We start from the raw sequence: 17,439 nt of genomic DNA, 5'->3' as shown, positions 1-17,439 counted from the left end.
CAGGGATGGTAGGAGTGGCACCTGGTACTCTTGATCTGCCTCCCTGGAAGTGATGCGCCATGTTGGAAACTGCAGATGTGACCAGTGTCGAAACGCATCTGTGACATTTGCTAGTTACTCCCAGCTCCATGCGAAGAAACAAGTCCACCAGTCCAAGTGCAGCCATCTAGATAGAGCTACAGCCCTAAAATTTTATCTCAGTTGGGTCTCTAAATCTCACTCCCATATCCTGCTCCGACTTCTTCCTCCTTTCCACTGCCCATTGGCATTTCAGTGGTAAGCTTCCCCTCCTTGACACAGGTTTCTGTGTATCATAACCAAGTTCTCTTTTCCTTGTTACTTATACTGAAACTCTGTAATTTAAATTATATTGATAAACAGGTACTCATATCATCTCCTCTAAGGCTTAGGGAACATTTTGGAACAGACGACAGGGAGAAAGACCATGAACCACTATCTTCTGCACGGCACAGCCTCCTCGTTCATAGCTCCCAGCAGCTGCAATTGGCTGCACCTGCCCTGCAGAGGACCTCCTCTCAATAATCAGTGATGGATCGGGGAGGGGCTCAAAGGGCCGTGCCCCTCCCTATGGGAACTGTCGGCTATCGATGCACTGAAGAGTCTACTAGACTCCAGGAAATAGTTCCACACCCTGGTCATATAGACTATCCTGGTTAAACTTACACACAGACACACAGACACACACACAAAGCCATGAACATACATAGAAAAGGGAGTTGTAGAAAGGAAGAGAGATCACAAGGGTGGCAGTAAGATAAAAAAAAAAGGATAGCTGGGAATAATCAAAATGCATTATATAACTACATAAAGCTTTGAAAAAATAGGATATTTTAATTTTTTTAAATTTTGAAATCATAATAATTACATCACTCCCCTTTTTCTTTTCCTCCCTCCAGATCTTCCCATGTGCCTCCACCCAAATGTCTTTGAAATGTATGATTTATGACATCTTTTTCTTTCATTGTTGTTATGTACATGTTATGTGTACATATATTCCCAAATACATAAATATGACCTTCTCAGTCCATATAACGTTACCTGTATGTAGTAATAGCAGCGGGCTGCATCCCCGGCACCGGGCCGCCCCCACAGCTAGCTTTACTCGAAATAATTACGCGGACACTGTAGTCTTTTAAACACTGCTTGGCCCTTTAGCTCTAGCCCTTACTGGCTAATTCTGATATCCGGATCAACCCATCTCTAATAATCTGTGAGCACGGTTTTACCAGGAAGATTCTAGCCTATGTCCATCCTGGGTCAGAGCTTCATCGCGTGCGTCTGCCTGGGAGCTGGGAGCATGGCATCTCTCTGAGGCGTCTGCTCCCGAGAGGAGAGCTGTGGAGTCTGAGCTCACTTCCTCCCAGCATTCTGTTCTGTTTACTCCTCCCACCTATCTTCTAACCAATGAGGGCCAAGCAGTTTCTTTTTATTTAACCAATGACCTTCCTCCATCACCTGTATGTCTAGGTTTTCAGGGCCAACCACTGGTATTGAATAGCTAACTGGCGGGTTCTTCCCTAGGGAAGATTATTTCTCTAGCATTCCTTTTAAGTGCCTTTAGTTCTTCTTCTAGAGTTAAACACATAAAAACAAGGAAGCAATTTCTATTCAGCTAAAACATATTTATGCGCAAAAGCCTAAAGAACAGAAGAAAAAACCTCTCAGAAGCAACAAAGTGTGACACAAAAGTAAAGACAAACAAACAAAAAACCAAACAAAGAACGGTTCTGAAGGGCTGAGGATGAAGCTCAGCTGGTGGACGGGTTTCTGAGCTAGGAGTGAGGGCTATGCCTGGAATCCCAGCACATGGGAAGGAGAGGCAGAAATACTGGAAGTTCAAGATCATCCTCCACTACAAAGGCGGTCAAGGCCAGTTTGGACTAGCGGAGGGAGGCAAGCAGGGGCTGAAAGGTTAGAGAATCAATTCTCTCACCAAACTCTATCTTTTGCAAAAATTTCCATTTAGAATATAAAAGTCAGCCATTGTCTTTTTGCACGTCTAGTCTAATAGTTCTGCTTTCCTCTAAAAACGAATGAATGCTTTTGGCTCAACAGAAGTACTCACACAGAGAGAAGTTCAACTCCAAAGTCACCTTGCTGTATTTCAGAATTTCTATATCCTTCACATTAGTAGTGAAATAAAACTCGGGCTAACTGAGCACCCAAATGACTTGCTAATACTCTGATTACATTTATTCAAAAATTTGAACTATTTGCCTATTGAATCCTCGTCATAGGATGGCTGACTAAGGATGGAAGACAGAGTTCTGAGAGGCAGCACTAGGAATATACTTTCAACCTAACGGTGACCCACAGTGAAAATATCACCTGCTGGAACTTAACTCCGGTGAGAGAATTCAGTCCTTTGTCGGGGCCCCATGGACAGATCCTAAAGCAATTGCCCATGAGCCTCGTCTTTTAGCATCTGGATCCTCGCATCGTCTTCTCTCCTTGGGTTTTGGTGTTGCCTAAATCTGGCTTCTATGGAGCGTTGCTGTGTCTCTCCCATAGTTAAGTTGGGAAAGACTCCGTCTCCCCAAGGGCTTGCTCCTTCTCTGACTCTGAAGAAGGAAGTGGCATGTTATGAAATCTAGATGGCAAGGATGTGAAGGTGACCTCTAGCCAACAGCAAGGAGGAAACTAAGGGCACTCAGTTTTACAGCCACTAGGAAATACTCTCTGCCAACAACGTGAGTAAGCCTGGAAGAGGATCCTCTACCATCAAGATGAAAATACAGCCCAGCTGCTACTCTGATTGCTGCATCTTGAATCCAGAGACCATGGACAAGTTTTGAGCAGACTTCTAAACCTCAGAAATCACAAGATACAAACATATATTGTTTTAAGATACCGTGTTTGTGGCAATTATTGCATAGTAATGAGTACTAATACAGGGGCATGTCGTAAAAGAACACACTGTCCAGACATGTGTGTGTTCTTACCCCTGTGACATAGTATGCTGGATCACGTCTCAGCTGAGCTGAGATCCGGGCAAATCCCATGGAGCAGTTTCATGTCCAGTGATGCCCTTTGCTTCTCTGCACCTAAATTTCCTCACCTGTTAAATGAGGGGTTTGTGACTGGAAATACCAAGGAACTTGTCAGGTCAAGAGGGTTCTCTGCTTCCAAAGGAAAATGAGACCCTTGATAGCTAGCAGGGAATTAGCCTGAAAGTGATGGAAGAGAAATGAATGAGAACCGAAGATTCACACAAATGTCTGTTCTGGAGAGACAGTCAGAGGACGCACACAGGGGCAGCCCTTAGAAACCAGGGAAACAGCCACAGGCCCATATTAGCCTATCATCCAAGTGGTCAGAGGGGGTGCCAGCACTTCCAAGCTTCTTTTGTAGACAACATTCTCAAGAAACCTTTTGTTGGAGGACGTCTAACTCAAGTTTTGGGGTTTGGGTTTTTTTTTTTTTTCTAGCGAAATTTTTAAAAAGCTGCCCTCAGTCCAATTCTGAGAAAATGAGCGTGGAATCCCACTTCACACACACACCCCTTCCCTAATGACAGGCATGGCTTCATTATTAGACCGCTGTCCTGCCTTCTGGCTGGCAGGAAGAGCAGAACCAATGTTCTTAGAAGTAAGCCGGAGCAGCACACTCCTGCGAAATAGTTTTGTGGGTCTCCTTTTCCTGATGCTGCATAAAGAAAGGCTTTCAATGGAGCTGTGGTAAGAGGGTTGTAAGATTTCAAAGTTGGTGGGGGACATAAATGACAGCATAAATTCTCAAACCATAGTGCACTGAATGTTGGAAATAGAGACGTGTTCTTTGCAGTGTGAGAGGGAAAAAAAAACCTGCTCATTAGGTCCTCAGAATGAATCTACTCTTACAAGCCTAATCCATGAATAAACTAAGAAATAGAACTCTGCTGAAAAATTCCTCATGGATTTACAAGTTGCTATAAGTCCCTGAGGAGCAGAATTTGACCTATAAAGCCGCCTGGGGTACACAGGTCTGTACAGTGCAGAGTGAGTTTGGGATCTGACATCTCTCCACAACAAAGAGTCTACTGATACCAAATCTGGCTTTCTGTTCCCTGTGTTAAATAGCACTTAGGGTGGATTTAAGAGTAACTTGATGGCTGATGGCTTAAGAAAAGGGAATTTTAAGAGACTGCTGGAAATGAAGAAACAGAAAAGGCAATCTTGAGTTCTTAAAACCCTGGGATTTAAAAATTATTGAACCGAATTTCTCCTCATCTGAAATTTATAATTATTTGCAACTACTCTATAAATATCCAAATTATTAATTACTTAGAAATATAAAAGATATATAAATATAAATATATATATATGCCTTTTCCCCTCTCGTCAAATGAAAAAAAAACTGTCAAAAGGCCACTCAATAAGAGGGTTTACTAAATGTACCTTTAATTTAATCTCCCACTCTCTTCTTCATTCAAGTGACACATAGGAAGATTGTGTCAACTCTTTGCCAACTCTTGGATTTTGTAATTAACTCAGTTAAATGCTGAATGCATTGTTTAGGTTTAACATGTCAAAACACAATAGCAAAACTTAGCTTCCATCACCTTTAAAAAGGTCAGGATTGGGTTCATTATAGTTTTGGTCACAGTGAAAAATATTTTCCCTATCAACACTATACTGAACTGTCATCTAACGTGCCTTTGTTTTGTGCTTTAATGATGGTGGGATATTTTTTCAAGCAATTCTCAAATGCGAGCACATAACATTCACAGGTTCAGCTGCCTCAGTGGGGTGCATAATTTTGAGAACAGCTTCCCTCCTCACGTGACCAAATAGTGTCACAGGCTCATACTAATTTATTTTCAGAAGACAACAAGTTTCAAGATCAGGAGCATTTGGCTGTATTTGACTGAACTATTTGCTTGTTTTAGTCAAGCGTGTGTGACCCACTGTGATGCCTAAAAGCTCTCTCCCAATAAAATAAAATTACCATCGATCATGAGTCTACACTCACCCTGTACTTTCTGTGTTGACCAGCAGGTACTGAGGAAATAGAGGAATGTACTAAAAGTATGATTGTCGTGGTTTAGAGCTACACAGAGGAAAAGCACACAGAACTGACTGGAAACGCCAGACAACCAGAGGCATGCCTCTCTCTCCTTCCTTAGGAATTCCTTTTTTTTTTTTTTTTTTTTTTTTGGTTTTTCGAGACAGGGTTTCTCTGTAGTTTTGGAGCCTGTCCTGGAACTAGTTCTTGTAGACCAGGCTGATCTCGAACTCACAGAGATCCGCCTGCCTCTGCCTCCCGAGTGCTGGGATTAAAGGCGTGCGCCACCACCGCCCGGCTCTTCCTTAGGAATTCTATGTTGCTGACGGGAACATGAAGTCGCCAAACTAAACATACCACATTTTGATTTGATGTCAAATGCAAACAAAATCAGATAAGCAAAAAAGTTATTTGATATGAAAATGTTTGTAGTCATTCCTTAAAGACCCTAAAAATGGCCTTTGTGTACCCCAAACTAAGCTAGCTACCCCAGCAGGAGTGATGAGCTCAGGGTCTAACCTGGGGAGATGAAAACCGTGGCATATGATTCTCCAAAGGACGTGGAGATGAAGTGGGCTTCCCCTCGCTGGGGATGCTAATAAGAGGCGTGTAAGGACGGCTCAGCGGCTTATGCAATGAAACCAGGCGGAATTCGGTGATGAATGTTAGCTGAGTGGCAGTGTTGGGGGAGAACCAAGCTCGAATATTCTGCATGCTTTCTGCTCCTGAGCAGAAAAATTTTAATTTGTCAAAATGCCTTTGCAACCTGAGTACGACTTGAACCTCACACTGCCTTTGAAAGTAGAACAGGGGTCCCACGGGTGACTAATTGGATTACTTGTACACAGCCAGGGATCATATGGAGACATGTGAGAATACTCTCACTACCTCCCACTCACTCAGATGCCCACCTTCGAAACAATAATAGAAGCAACGAGCCGTAAGAACGTGGAAAGCCTGGCGTTTTTGTGTGTTGTCTGAGAGACGGAGAAGGTTCAGCCTCTAGAGACCACAGAGAGGAGTTGTCCTGAAAATGTCTGACGTAGAACTGCTCCGTGACCCTATAGCGACCTTATAGCGATCCTATTGTTGAGAATACATCCCGAGAACTGAAGTGAAAGAGTCTGGGAGCTGTAAGTGCACCTGTGTTCACAGTTGCATCGTTCATGCCAACCCAGAGATGGACTAGCTCAGATACCAAGCAAAAGATAAGAGTGAGAAGAATTGGGGGTTTATATGTGTACATATATGTATTTGTATATATATGAAGATTAATCACTTTGGAAAGAAGACAGTCTGTCAGTTACTGCCCCGTGGATTAATTTTTTGAGCATTGTGGCAGTTAAAGTCAGGCATAAAAGGACATGTGCAGCCTGATTCCACTTAGATAGATATTGAAACGAGAGAAAATCGGCCAGGATATCTCTTATGGATGACATCTTGCTCCCTGCTGGGAACCAGCCCCAGATTTCTATCCCTGATGGGGGAAATACAGAGGGATTACCTTGATGCTTCTCCTAGCCACTTTTATCTTTTGGAAAGTGTGGCTCCTTTAAGCCCCAGTGACACTTTCTAGAGAGCCCTGGTGCCCTCCAGCACTGGCAGCGTCTGGTGACCTACAAATATTCAAATCTCCTCAACTGGTCCAGACCCAGAAAGTTTAGAAGTAAATCTTCTGCTCTCCTTGCCGATACCAAATTATTCTAGATTCTAGAATCCATAGTCTAGAATCTACTTTGCAATTAAAAGAAGCTTCCTGTCAAGTCTTGGATGTTCCTTCTGAAATATCACTTAATTCTTCCTTTTAGAAGGAAGGAGTTGGGCTTTTATTGAAACAAACTATAATTTCTTTCCTCCAAGAAATCTCAAGAGTGGTAGTTTGGGTCATGGTTGTGTCAAGCCTGGGGCCAGCAAGCTGGAAGAATTGGAAGTCTCATGAAATGACAGCAAACCATTGCTAAGTCAGGGAACTGGTACACATGCAAGGGGAAAAGAGCCCATGCTAAGTGCAAAACAGAGTTCCTTATCGGTGGCATTCATCCTCCTGAAGCAAAGAATTCCATGTTTCCCTGAGAGGGTAAAGAGGAGAAGGGCAGTTAGACCGAGGTGACTCACCGCAATGCCCTCAGAGGCTCCTCTGAGTTCACCGGGAGACCCTCGCTGACATTCGTGGCTGTGAATTATGGTCATTCCTCAAAGGTAACAAGAGAGGGTCTGTCAGCTGTGCAATTCCTTTGCTTTGGCAGGACACTTTGGAGTCAAGAAAACATTGGCTGGAGTTCAAGGCCAAGATTTTGGACCAGCTGCCACCGTAATTTTTCAGAAATGTGATGACTATTCCTCAAGAAATAGTTTCCTAAGGAGGCTGCAGGAATGCCCCCCCGAACATGCCCGGCTGCAGGAATGCCCCCCAAACATGACTGGCTGCAGGAATGCCCCCCAACATGCCCAGCTGCAGGAATGCCCCCCGGATATGCTTGGCTGCAGGATTACCCCCCGAATGAACATGCCTGGCTGTGGGAATGCCCCCCAAACATGCCCGGCTGCAGGAATGTACCCCGAACATGACTGGCTGCAGGAATGCCCCACAGAACATGCCTAGCTGCAGGAATACCCCCTTCCAAAAATGCCCGGCTGCAGGAATGTCCCCCCCCCCGGATATGCTTGGCTGCAGAAACACCCCCTGAACATGCATGGTTGCGGGAATACTCCCCAAACACGCCCAGGCGCAGGAATGCCCTCCAAACATGCCCAAGGGGGACTTAAAGAATGAACCTCCAAGCTAAACGGGAGAGAGCTCCAGGTCATATGTGGAACCTGCCTCATCGAACAAAGTGATTGTTTCGAGACACAGGCATGTGCTCTTTATCTTCTAAAGGACGGACGAGCACAGCTGTGTAAAACCCTCCGTATGTTATCTGTATCGGCCTTCTCTTAAAGGCAAGCTCCGTACTAAGTGTAACAAGCTAAGCTTCCTATACTGTCCAGTAAGGTGTATATGTAAGGCTAGGAGAAGCGTGTGAACATGTGAATGGCAAGCCAAAGTGCCTGATGGTTAGTGAGATCCAGGGTGGAGTCTTCTCACTTTCTTAACTAATCCTGGACTTGCATGTGTGTACCGAAAAGCATTTTCATACTTTATAATTTGGGGAATCATTGAAATTTGAACGCCTAAGTCTATGGCTTGGCAAACAGCACAATCTCAGTCCTTTTTTAAATGCAGTGTAACACAGTATCTAGACAAACACCAAAGCCATGCCAAGGTTGTCGAAAGAAAGATTTACAGTGTGCCCGAGTTGCTCAAGCAGAGAAGATAGGGTTTGAGCGGTGAGAAGCTGGGTTTTAAATACAGTGTACTGAGTCAGAAATACCATCATGGAGGCATATATGCAGAACAGTATCTGTGATGAGTAGGGAGGATCAACCATCTACAGAAGGCAGTGGAGCATGTGTATGAAGAGAGACACGACAGCACTATTTTGCTCACTGAAAAGGTGTGGAAGGACCATTAGCCTACATCTCTTTAATAATACTAACAAAAATGCCAAGGTTTTGAGGACATTAGTTACACTACAAAATAATAACCTAAAAATATGAGGTAAATCATTAATTTGTTAACAATTATATTCATTTTACTAATCTAATAGAAATAAAAGTAAGTATCTTAAAATATTTCTGCTCTTTGAGAAAGGTTGATAGTGGCTGGTTAATTCACAAGTTTCCAGATGGAAGCTAATGCTGAAGTGTTTTGTTTTAAAGAAATCATTACCCTTAATTTCAGGGAAGCCTGTAAAAAGAAGTCTCTGCTCAACAATGCACTTATATTCATGATATATTATAAACATAATATTTAAAATATCCAACAGTAATGCTCAAGTGGTAAGGACTAAGGCTTTACTTGGAAGGCCTACTATGCTTCAATCATTCTGAATCTTTATTTTCCTATATTTTTATCACATTTACAACCATACTTTATATGTGGGGTGTTGGCTATCAGATGGGAATCATTAGATTGAGGAAGAGGTAGGAGATCTAAATGATTCCACAGTGGCATTCCAATTGTCATTTTCCAGGTAAGCTCGGGTTACTCTCCTTCTTATCCAACAAGGGCTTCTGCCAAGACAAAAGTTTGGGACTCTTAACTGAGGCCATAAAAGCATTTGGGTGTTTAAAGATATCTGTTTAGAGAATCAAAATTTCGGATGTCTTGGCAAAGCCCTATAACAAAACTCCCTTTAGAGCGATTGCAGAACGAGGACATTCCTTCTGACTTTGAAGATTCTTTTCCGAGTTGGAAGAACCTCTCATTCCTCAGCTCACTGAGCAGAAGACGGACTTTGAAGCTCTGTGGCGGAGACCTGATTTACTGCTTCCCAGATGAAAGCCTATGAACAAATCACTCAACATCAAAGTCCACAGCTTTCCTCGTCTCTGAAAGATGGATGTCATTGGCATGCAGAGTCAAGCTGGTAACAGGAGGAGGAGGATGGACGGAAGTAATGCTAATCCCCCCATGATCAGGTGTGAAGGGAATGCCATGATTTTCAATGCGGATTCCTGTGGTATAAATAGTGATATGATGGCCATTTTAGAGATAACAAGGTGATACTGCTGGCATGGAGTTGGGAGGAGATGTACTGTCATTTAGTATTCCTACCGTAGATATTGGTAGATGGGACTCTTTCATACAGCAAATGTAATAGAAAAATGGAAATTAGAAGGCAATGTGTTTTGAATTTTTATTACCTTAGTTTTTCACAAAACTTATTTAATTATAGGTATTATTTCAATACTAACCAGCTCACAAAATTCCTAAGATTATAATCATTTGTACTCATAAGGCAGTATGATCCAAACCAACAAATTCTCAAAGAAATTCTGAAAAAATAACTTGGAAACACAACTTTCTTGGATGTGAGAAGGTTGGATGGGTAGAAATGAGGAGAAAACGCAAAAAGCATCCACTCCGATATGCAGGGAATTAGAATCAGGGACTTTCTTTTTGACTCTTAAGCCAAGGAGCCAAGTTTAGAAATGTGTCCATCTGTTCTGTGGTTTGAAAAAACCTGCAAAGTAGAGATGGCTGATGTATCTTACTTAGTGCTATCATTCAAATGAGCTCATTCATGATCAGTTCTGTTACAGAATCTGCTTAGAAGTTCTGGCTAAAATGTCAGTGTTTGGGCTGGTGAGATGGTTCAGTTAATGAGGAGCTGCTTTGAAAGCACAGGGACCTAAGTTCGGATCCCTAGAACACACAAAAAGCCAAGCATGGTGGCATATATAATCCTAGCCCAGGGACAACAGAGACAGAAGGATTCCCCGGGGCTCACTGGTCAACTGTTCTCGCCAAGTCGGTAAGCTCTGGGTTCAATAAGAGACTCTGCCTCAGAAAAGAAGGAGGTGGGGAGAGGCTGGTGAGATGACGCGTTCAACATTGGCTCTTTCACGCTGATGGGAGAACCCATGTTTGGATGAAAGCGTTCTATCCCTCTCAAAGTGTCTCGTTATCACAGTCTCCCCTTTCAGTTCTTTCCCATGCCTCCTTCAGAGGTTCATCGCATCCATCAAGACCCAGAGGCCACTTGTCACCAAACCAGACTGAAAAGAAGGGAAACTGACGGTGACTTTTACCAGAAAGGACCCTCCTGGCCTTGAAAGCCTTCCAGATTACTGCTGCTTCACCTAATGTCATGGAAACAGACAGATATAATAATTTTGCTGAATGTCTTACAGGATGCCAGGCAGGTGTCTTAGTCCAAAGTCACCTACCTGGTGTCAGCATTGTTCTCATTTTTCCCACAAGATCACACAGCTCAGAGATCTGAGCCAGGCTGTGAAGCAGGAAGGACATGAGTGACCCAGAAGCCAACAACAGCTCTAGCACAGAGCGCGTTGTACACAGGTCTTTGCTCACACCCACTTCTGGTCTTCCTCTTCTCTGATGCTTAGGAGTTTCCACCTCTGGTGACTGGGAGAGTTACAGTAGGCCTGAAAAGGCGATTCTTTTCCTTGGCTCTATTCTGATGCTAAGAGATGATTCGGAAAGACGCTCCTTCTTAAAGGTGTGCCACCCTTGGTACTTGTCACATTAATAGTTGCTACTTAAGTCAACACTAGATGCTCGTGGTTTAGGGTTGGGTCACAGTCCTAAAACAGTGGTGTTTAGCTCCCCTTGGGGCTCCTTAATAAGACATAACTCCATGGTCCCAAGAAGGCATGCTTGGTCTATCTAGAGTTGCTGTCTGCGTATGATGTTTAGAGAGGAGTGAGTGGTAGGAATACAGGGAAAGAGTCCAAGAATCCAGGGCCCCAAAGTAACAGGAATAATCCCTGCTTCCTAGAGAACTTCTCCAGGCTTGCACTTCACTCCTACCACGTCTTTCCACACTACCTCACTCCAACCAACATCCTGCTACAGCATTACCTCAAATGCACTGCCAGTGTGAGTAGCGTCTGTGGTACCATTCGGGGACCTCACTGGCCATGGTATCAGAACCAAAGAGACACTGTTCCAGTCATGCCAATCACTATGGTGACTTCCCAGAGGCTGAGATAGCCCTTTTTCAGCCCAGATGAAGCTAGAGACACCAAAGGGTGGTCACTCTGCCTGGTACACTGGACCTAAGAGCCCTTTGGACAACAGAATTGAAGGTCTCTGTGGGTGATGGGCATATAACATGAACCCGTGACATCAGTTGGAACACATGATGTCTCACGATGAGCATGGTTATTCTCCATGCCACCTTCTTCCTGTACCTACGGAGTCTATGTATTCAGGGTTTGGCACTCTGATGCCATGCTATCTCTGTGAGTTTCCTTTTGTGGGGCAGAAATTCTTGAGCCCTTTCATGAATGTCATTCAAACATTATAATCCATCATAGCCATTAGTTGGTCTTTTACTTCAGCTCATTCAAGAAAACAGGAAATTCTCAGAAAACTTGTATATATGCAATATATGTTAGTCAAATTATAGACAGGCAACTGTTTCTGTAGAGTATATTTTTAATGAGAACATATTATTATATTTGGAATATGTGGTATTCTTGCTCAGTAGAAACATTTACAAGAACACATACACATTTATATCCAAACCCCAAATGAAGTAGATTGTTTAAATGACCAGTTCTGCACCAGAAATAAAATATATTATACAAAACAGGGCTATGTCCACAGTCATTAATTCTCATTTTCTACACAAAACAACAATAAATTAAATCACATTATATGCAGATAGTCCTACTTACATTAGATAGTAAGCTGTATGTGACTAGTGCAGCTATCTACCAGACTCATGGTAGGTTTGTATTGTTTGGTGGTCCTGTATTTAAATTAGCCATGACTGACATGGCATAAAAGACACGGGCTCCGGGATTAACCTTCTGCAATGCCTGGCTCGTGACCCCCTGGTTTCAACTATGCACAGGGCCCAAAGCTCTTATTCTCAGAAACACAGCACCTCCGGCCTGTTGCGGGCACTTCATTGCTAACTTATGCACACCACACTGAACATTTTCAGACACAAGCACCAAATCCTGAATAAGATACTTCATGTCAAAATCCACATTTGCTTGTTTCTTTGCAGAAATAACTTTCTCTACCTGATATTTGCTGTATACTATGACAGCTTTGTTCTAGAAAATAAAGAAATGAATTTGGTAGGCTGTTATGATTCATGCTTGGTAAATAGACCTCTTTGTTCCTGTGCATATAAATTTATGTCTTTAACTATGAATAAATGTAACATGTTTTTATTAACTCTGAAGTCTACGTGTTCAAATCTCTCCACTAAGAGCCATCTCACACCTGATACACCAAGAATTTTTATAACATATGGATTTTTAACCTCTGAGATACAGCTCTCAGTGAAATCCTTTTCATTGTGTTTAAAGTGGTTTAAAACATAAACACCAACATCAGCTGGTTCTGAATGCTCTAGGTTTCACATGAATTAACATTCGTGGTTAATGAGAGATTTGAACAACCTCCAACCCAGCACCTTTTGAATGACTTTCATCCCACAGGCCTGCAGGATGCATCTGAAAAATCTGTATGCTGAGAACCAAAGCCAGGCTTGTTAGTGTGCAAGGCTTGAACTGTCCAAGGGCACCATGGCCAAGTTACTGTAAGACTTTCTGATTAGAAGCCAGCTACCTCCTTACAGCCAGGGCTATTTTGTCTCTTTCTCTGAGTAGGTGTGGAGGCTCCCTCACCAATTCCAACCTGCAGGGGAAAGATGCCCACACACCTGTGGAGCCATGACTGACAGTAGGTGGGGCTCAGGGAAGAAAGGTAGTAGAGACAGCAGGGAAGTTCTTCCCATAGTCGCCTTGGGAGAAATAAGCTCCTGGTTCTTTTCACTGGGCATGCCCATCATTTCTTGTTGAGACTGGCTACTGCAGAAGGTCTAAACTGTTCATTATTCTTCAGTTCTAAAGACCAACTGGATGAGAGACAGGTCCCTCTGGTGCCACCAACTCATTCTCCCTATTTCTATGCTGCCCCTAAGTATCCTGGGTTTCTAGACCATTTTTTTTATTCCACTGAATGAGAAACTCAGCTCATTACCAGCTTCCTTCTGAAGTCCTGAACCACAGGGTGTAACTAAACAAAACCTGTGACATGTAGGTAGAGGGGCCAAATTTCTATCGCCATTTGCCTTCCTAGCTGCATCCAGTAGGGATCTGAGTCCTTTGTGTCTCAAAGAAACATAGGCACTAGTATATTCCAATTTATAAACACTATTCTTTCTCTTTGTGTGTGTGTGTGTGTGTGTGTGTGTGTGTGTGTGTGTGTAAGAACTGCACAAGTCACTCAGCTTCAAGAAAGCAATGGTGTCACTAGAATTGGCTTCTGAGCCCACTCACTGTCTGTCTCAGGTATACAAGGCCTCCCCTTTTACACCCACCGCCTGCCTTCCATCCCTACACCCAGCCAGTCCCAATCAGAAGAAAAGAGGTAAGCTAGGGACAGAAAGGGTGCATGTGCCTTCGGGCACAGCACAGGAAGCTGGTAAGCAGAGCAGGAAGTTACTTGGCATTCCAGAGCTTTTCTCTCAAGGGAGAGAGGAAACAAGGCCACCTGCTCTCCTTCCTTAGGATTCTCCCTTTCCTCCACGAGTTAGTTCTGAGGGGTAAAGAACTATTTTAAGGTCTGTGGAACTAACTATATCTGTGGTTCAGGAAAAGCCGTGCTGGTGGCTCATAAAAACAATATAACATTGAAGGGATTCCCTGTGAAACCTCTGTTTGCGAGGAAGGGGCATGACTCCACACAGAATGGACTCCGTCTTCTCTCCCAACTCTAAGACAATAATATCGACTAAAAAAAAATTGTGTTTATTTCCAATAACATAACTATATGCTTATTTTAGCTTGTTATGAACTCACATTTTGACTAGATGAGAAAAATACTAATAAGATATCCTCTTTGAAATCTTAATCATTAGATTTAGGAGTAAAAATGTATAGAATGGCTTAAGAACTAAAGTCCCATTGAACTTATTATGTAATAGTTGGCTCCTGGCAGATTAAAAATGACCAAATGTCAAAGCTGTGGCTTAGTAGTTAGGAATTTAAGTCCCACAATACAATACGGAGAGTGCTTACCCCAGGGCCACCACAGAACTAACATCTATACATTCAGCAGAGGTTTACCAGCTCAGTGGTATTTTCAAAACTTAATGTCATTTGGGCAACTCATATGAAGATTTTTTTTTTCTGGCACAGGGTCTCACTGTGTAAACACAGCTGATCTAAAACTCACTATATAGACCATGCTGGCCCGAAACCACAAACATCTACCTACCCTGCCTCCCAAGTGCTGGGATTGAGAACACCTTGCCTAGCCATGTGAAGATGTTTAAGGAAGGAAAACTACATAGCAGACATGTAAATGACCTTAATCATACTAGAATTGCTTTATCATGATAAGAAATGACACCATCTTCTGGAGAAGACAAAAGTCACCCATTTTTCAAAGGCTAACTCCCTCCTCATCTTTAACATCCTACCTGGGGAAACGCTATTAAACTTGGAACAATTCCTCCAGCTGAAGTAGAAAGAAAAGGTATTTTCTGTAACAACACTGCCATTAATGCACCACTATATAAATGTCAAGAACGGTCAGAAATATTTACACCAAATAGAATATAGCCATGTAGAGGACTTTCCCCAACACCCCCTCTCCTGTAACTAACACGCAGGTTCAAAAAATAAACCTTAGAAAATGAATATCTCTGAAATATATGGAAAAGATTATTGAGAAAGTAAGAGAGGGAATCGAGCTCTCAGGTTCAGATAACTGAAGCAGTTGTAGTCTGTGCACTCAGTTTCCGTCATGTGAGTTCCCAACCATCGGCCACCGCTTTCCTGCGTTCTACCTCACAAACTCTAGTCCTGCATTAGAATTTTGAGATCTACCTTTCTTGCCTACTATTTCCACTCTTTTTGAAGTCGGCAATTTTCCTTTAGCCGCCTAAATGCAGAACCACAACGGAGCTGCTCCTGTTGTTCACAGCTGATTCTTTTCGTCACGTGGTTTGTATCCCGTTTCCTGAGCCATAAGAAAGAAGTGAGCCTCACACAGAAAAAGCCGGTTCACTTTGACGTGGAATGCAACCAGCTATGACACCGTCCTTCCCGGGGAAGCAAGCAGGAGCAGCTTCCAGAACTTTGCCCCCACTCAGCTTTCCTCTTCAGCAGACCTGAGCGAATGTGGCCTCCAAGGAATTATGCTATTTCTCCCCTCTAAACGGTGTTTGAGGAACTCAAAATGTTACCAAGAGAGGCATGATTACCAGATGGTACCCTTGCTCTCTCCTCAAACGGTAAAGTGGGAACCCACATTTAATCCTCAGCAGACAGGACTGAGTGCGAATCGGATACCCAGCAAAAGCTGGCTCGCTCGGTCGTTCCCAGAATGCACTTGTCTGTCCTACCGCGCTGTGGGTAATTTGTGGTGGCTGCAAAACTCTCTGGGTTCAGGGAACAGAGCGGATATCAACACTCCCTCTTCCAACCACGTTTCGATAAACTGCACTCCTTTTAATTTATCATTTCTGTGTTTCGCTGTCAAATTCTCGCCCTCGGTTTCTTCTGGAGGGAAAGATTGGCATGTCTGGGTATCCTCCGCTATACTCCACTGCCTTCCCTCCCTGGATTTTGAAGGGCAATCAGTTGGCCACAATTTAGAAGGGGTGCAGCCCTCCAGAATTTAAAACCATTCACAATGAAAAACGGCTTAAAAATCAATGTGTCCCTTTAGAGTTTGCAAGCTGAACGTATTCCTAGACGTCTGCAGTCAAAGCGGCCATTAGCAGTTAGTGTTTGACCACAGCCGTGGGAAAGAGGACAGCAGAGAAAGAGGCCATCCCTTTGCCACCATGGGTTTGTCACACACTTTCTCCGTGCTTTTAGAGTACAAGTGAAATTTAATCTTCAAAATGAAAAAATAGACACATTTCTAATACCAAAATATAAGATTAAAATACTTAAAAATAAAATGTTAGCAGGAAGTAGGGCTTTTTTTTACATCATAAAAGAAACATTTAGACTCGCTTTTCTTATATAAATCCTCCTAACTCACTAATATTTACAATTTCCAGAGTAGTTTTTCTGAGACACTGAAAGGGACAGGGAGGATCATTCTGGAGACACAAGGTCAGACCTGACCGTGGACACCGATCGCAGCCCTTGTCTACCACAAACCTGTCCACTGGCTCCAGAGAGCAGCCCTGCATTCCGAGGCTTGAGATTTTTTTCATTCTATTGTCCTCTTATTGGGTGTTAAATTCTTTCCAGGAATATTCTACTTGTAAAAAGTGTTTTATTCTAGCTACAAAACATTTAATTTCAGAAAAACCACATCTTTCCTTGTGTGAAAGGCTCCCAAAGCCATCAAGATACGGAAACGCTGGATTTTTCGAAACATAAATTTAATCCTATGCCCTTCCAGCGGTCAGAACACCTAATAGAATGGCGTTATATCCTCAGATTTGTTTGCCATGAGATGAAAGGCCGGGAGGCAGATAGTGATTAATAATCATTCCTGAGCTTCTAAAGGAAATGGAGAGTGAATGACTACGGCCTAAAACAAAGACTTCTCCACGAGCGTCCTTTCTGCTCCCCTGATGTCTTTCCTTCCATCTATCTCTCAAGCAGACGAAAGTGGGGGATCTTCTAAGCCACCGAAAAGTGAGATCTGATGGAGTCTTCGCGTAACTCTCGATGTTTCCCAATGTTCCTCTCTTCTTGCTGATTTCGCCTCTCAATGGTTATTCTGTATTTCTTCCTATGTAAAAGCAGAATAAATGCAACAATAAAACCTCACTTGATGGCAAAATACTACAGTTCCTCTTACAAAAAATGCCTTCCAGGGACATCTGGGTTAGGTCTGATAAATTAGAAGTGACACAATATGAAACCGTGGTCAGA

General features: G+C 43.0%; 1 protein-coding gene across 2 annotated transcripts in view; it reads right to left on the bottom strand.

Moving 5' to 3' along the window:
- Positions 1-11,998: 11,998 nt before the first annotated feature.
- Positions 11,999-17,439, bottom strand: part of Npr3 (natriuretic peptide receptor 3) — a 59,548-nt gene continuing 54,107 nt past the window's right edge. For both annotated transcript variants that reach the window (XM_041631154.1, XM_041631153.1), the window contains exon 8: positions 11,999-17,296. In XM_041631154.1, the coding sequence (XP_041487088.1) occupies positions 17,185-17,296 (112 nt within the window). In that variant the 3' untranslated portion in view covers positions 11,999-17,184. The remainder of the gene's footprint in view (positions 17,297-17,439) is intronic.

The sequence above is a fragment of the Microtus oregoni genome, unplaced genomic scaffold (genome assembly GCF_018167655.1).
Source record: "Microtus oregoni isolate MIOR12 unplaced genomic scaffold, Mior012 000036F_ref0000092, whole genome shotgun sequence".
NCBI classification, from domain to species: Eukaryota; Metazoa; Chordata; class Mammalia; order Rodentia; family Cricetidae; genus Microtus; species Microtus oregoni.
Note: the sequence above shows the minus strand (reverse complement) of the source record. Positions and strands in the feature narration are given on the sequence as shown.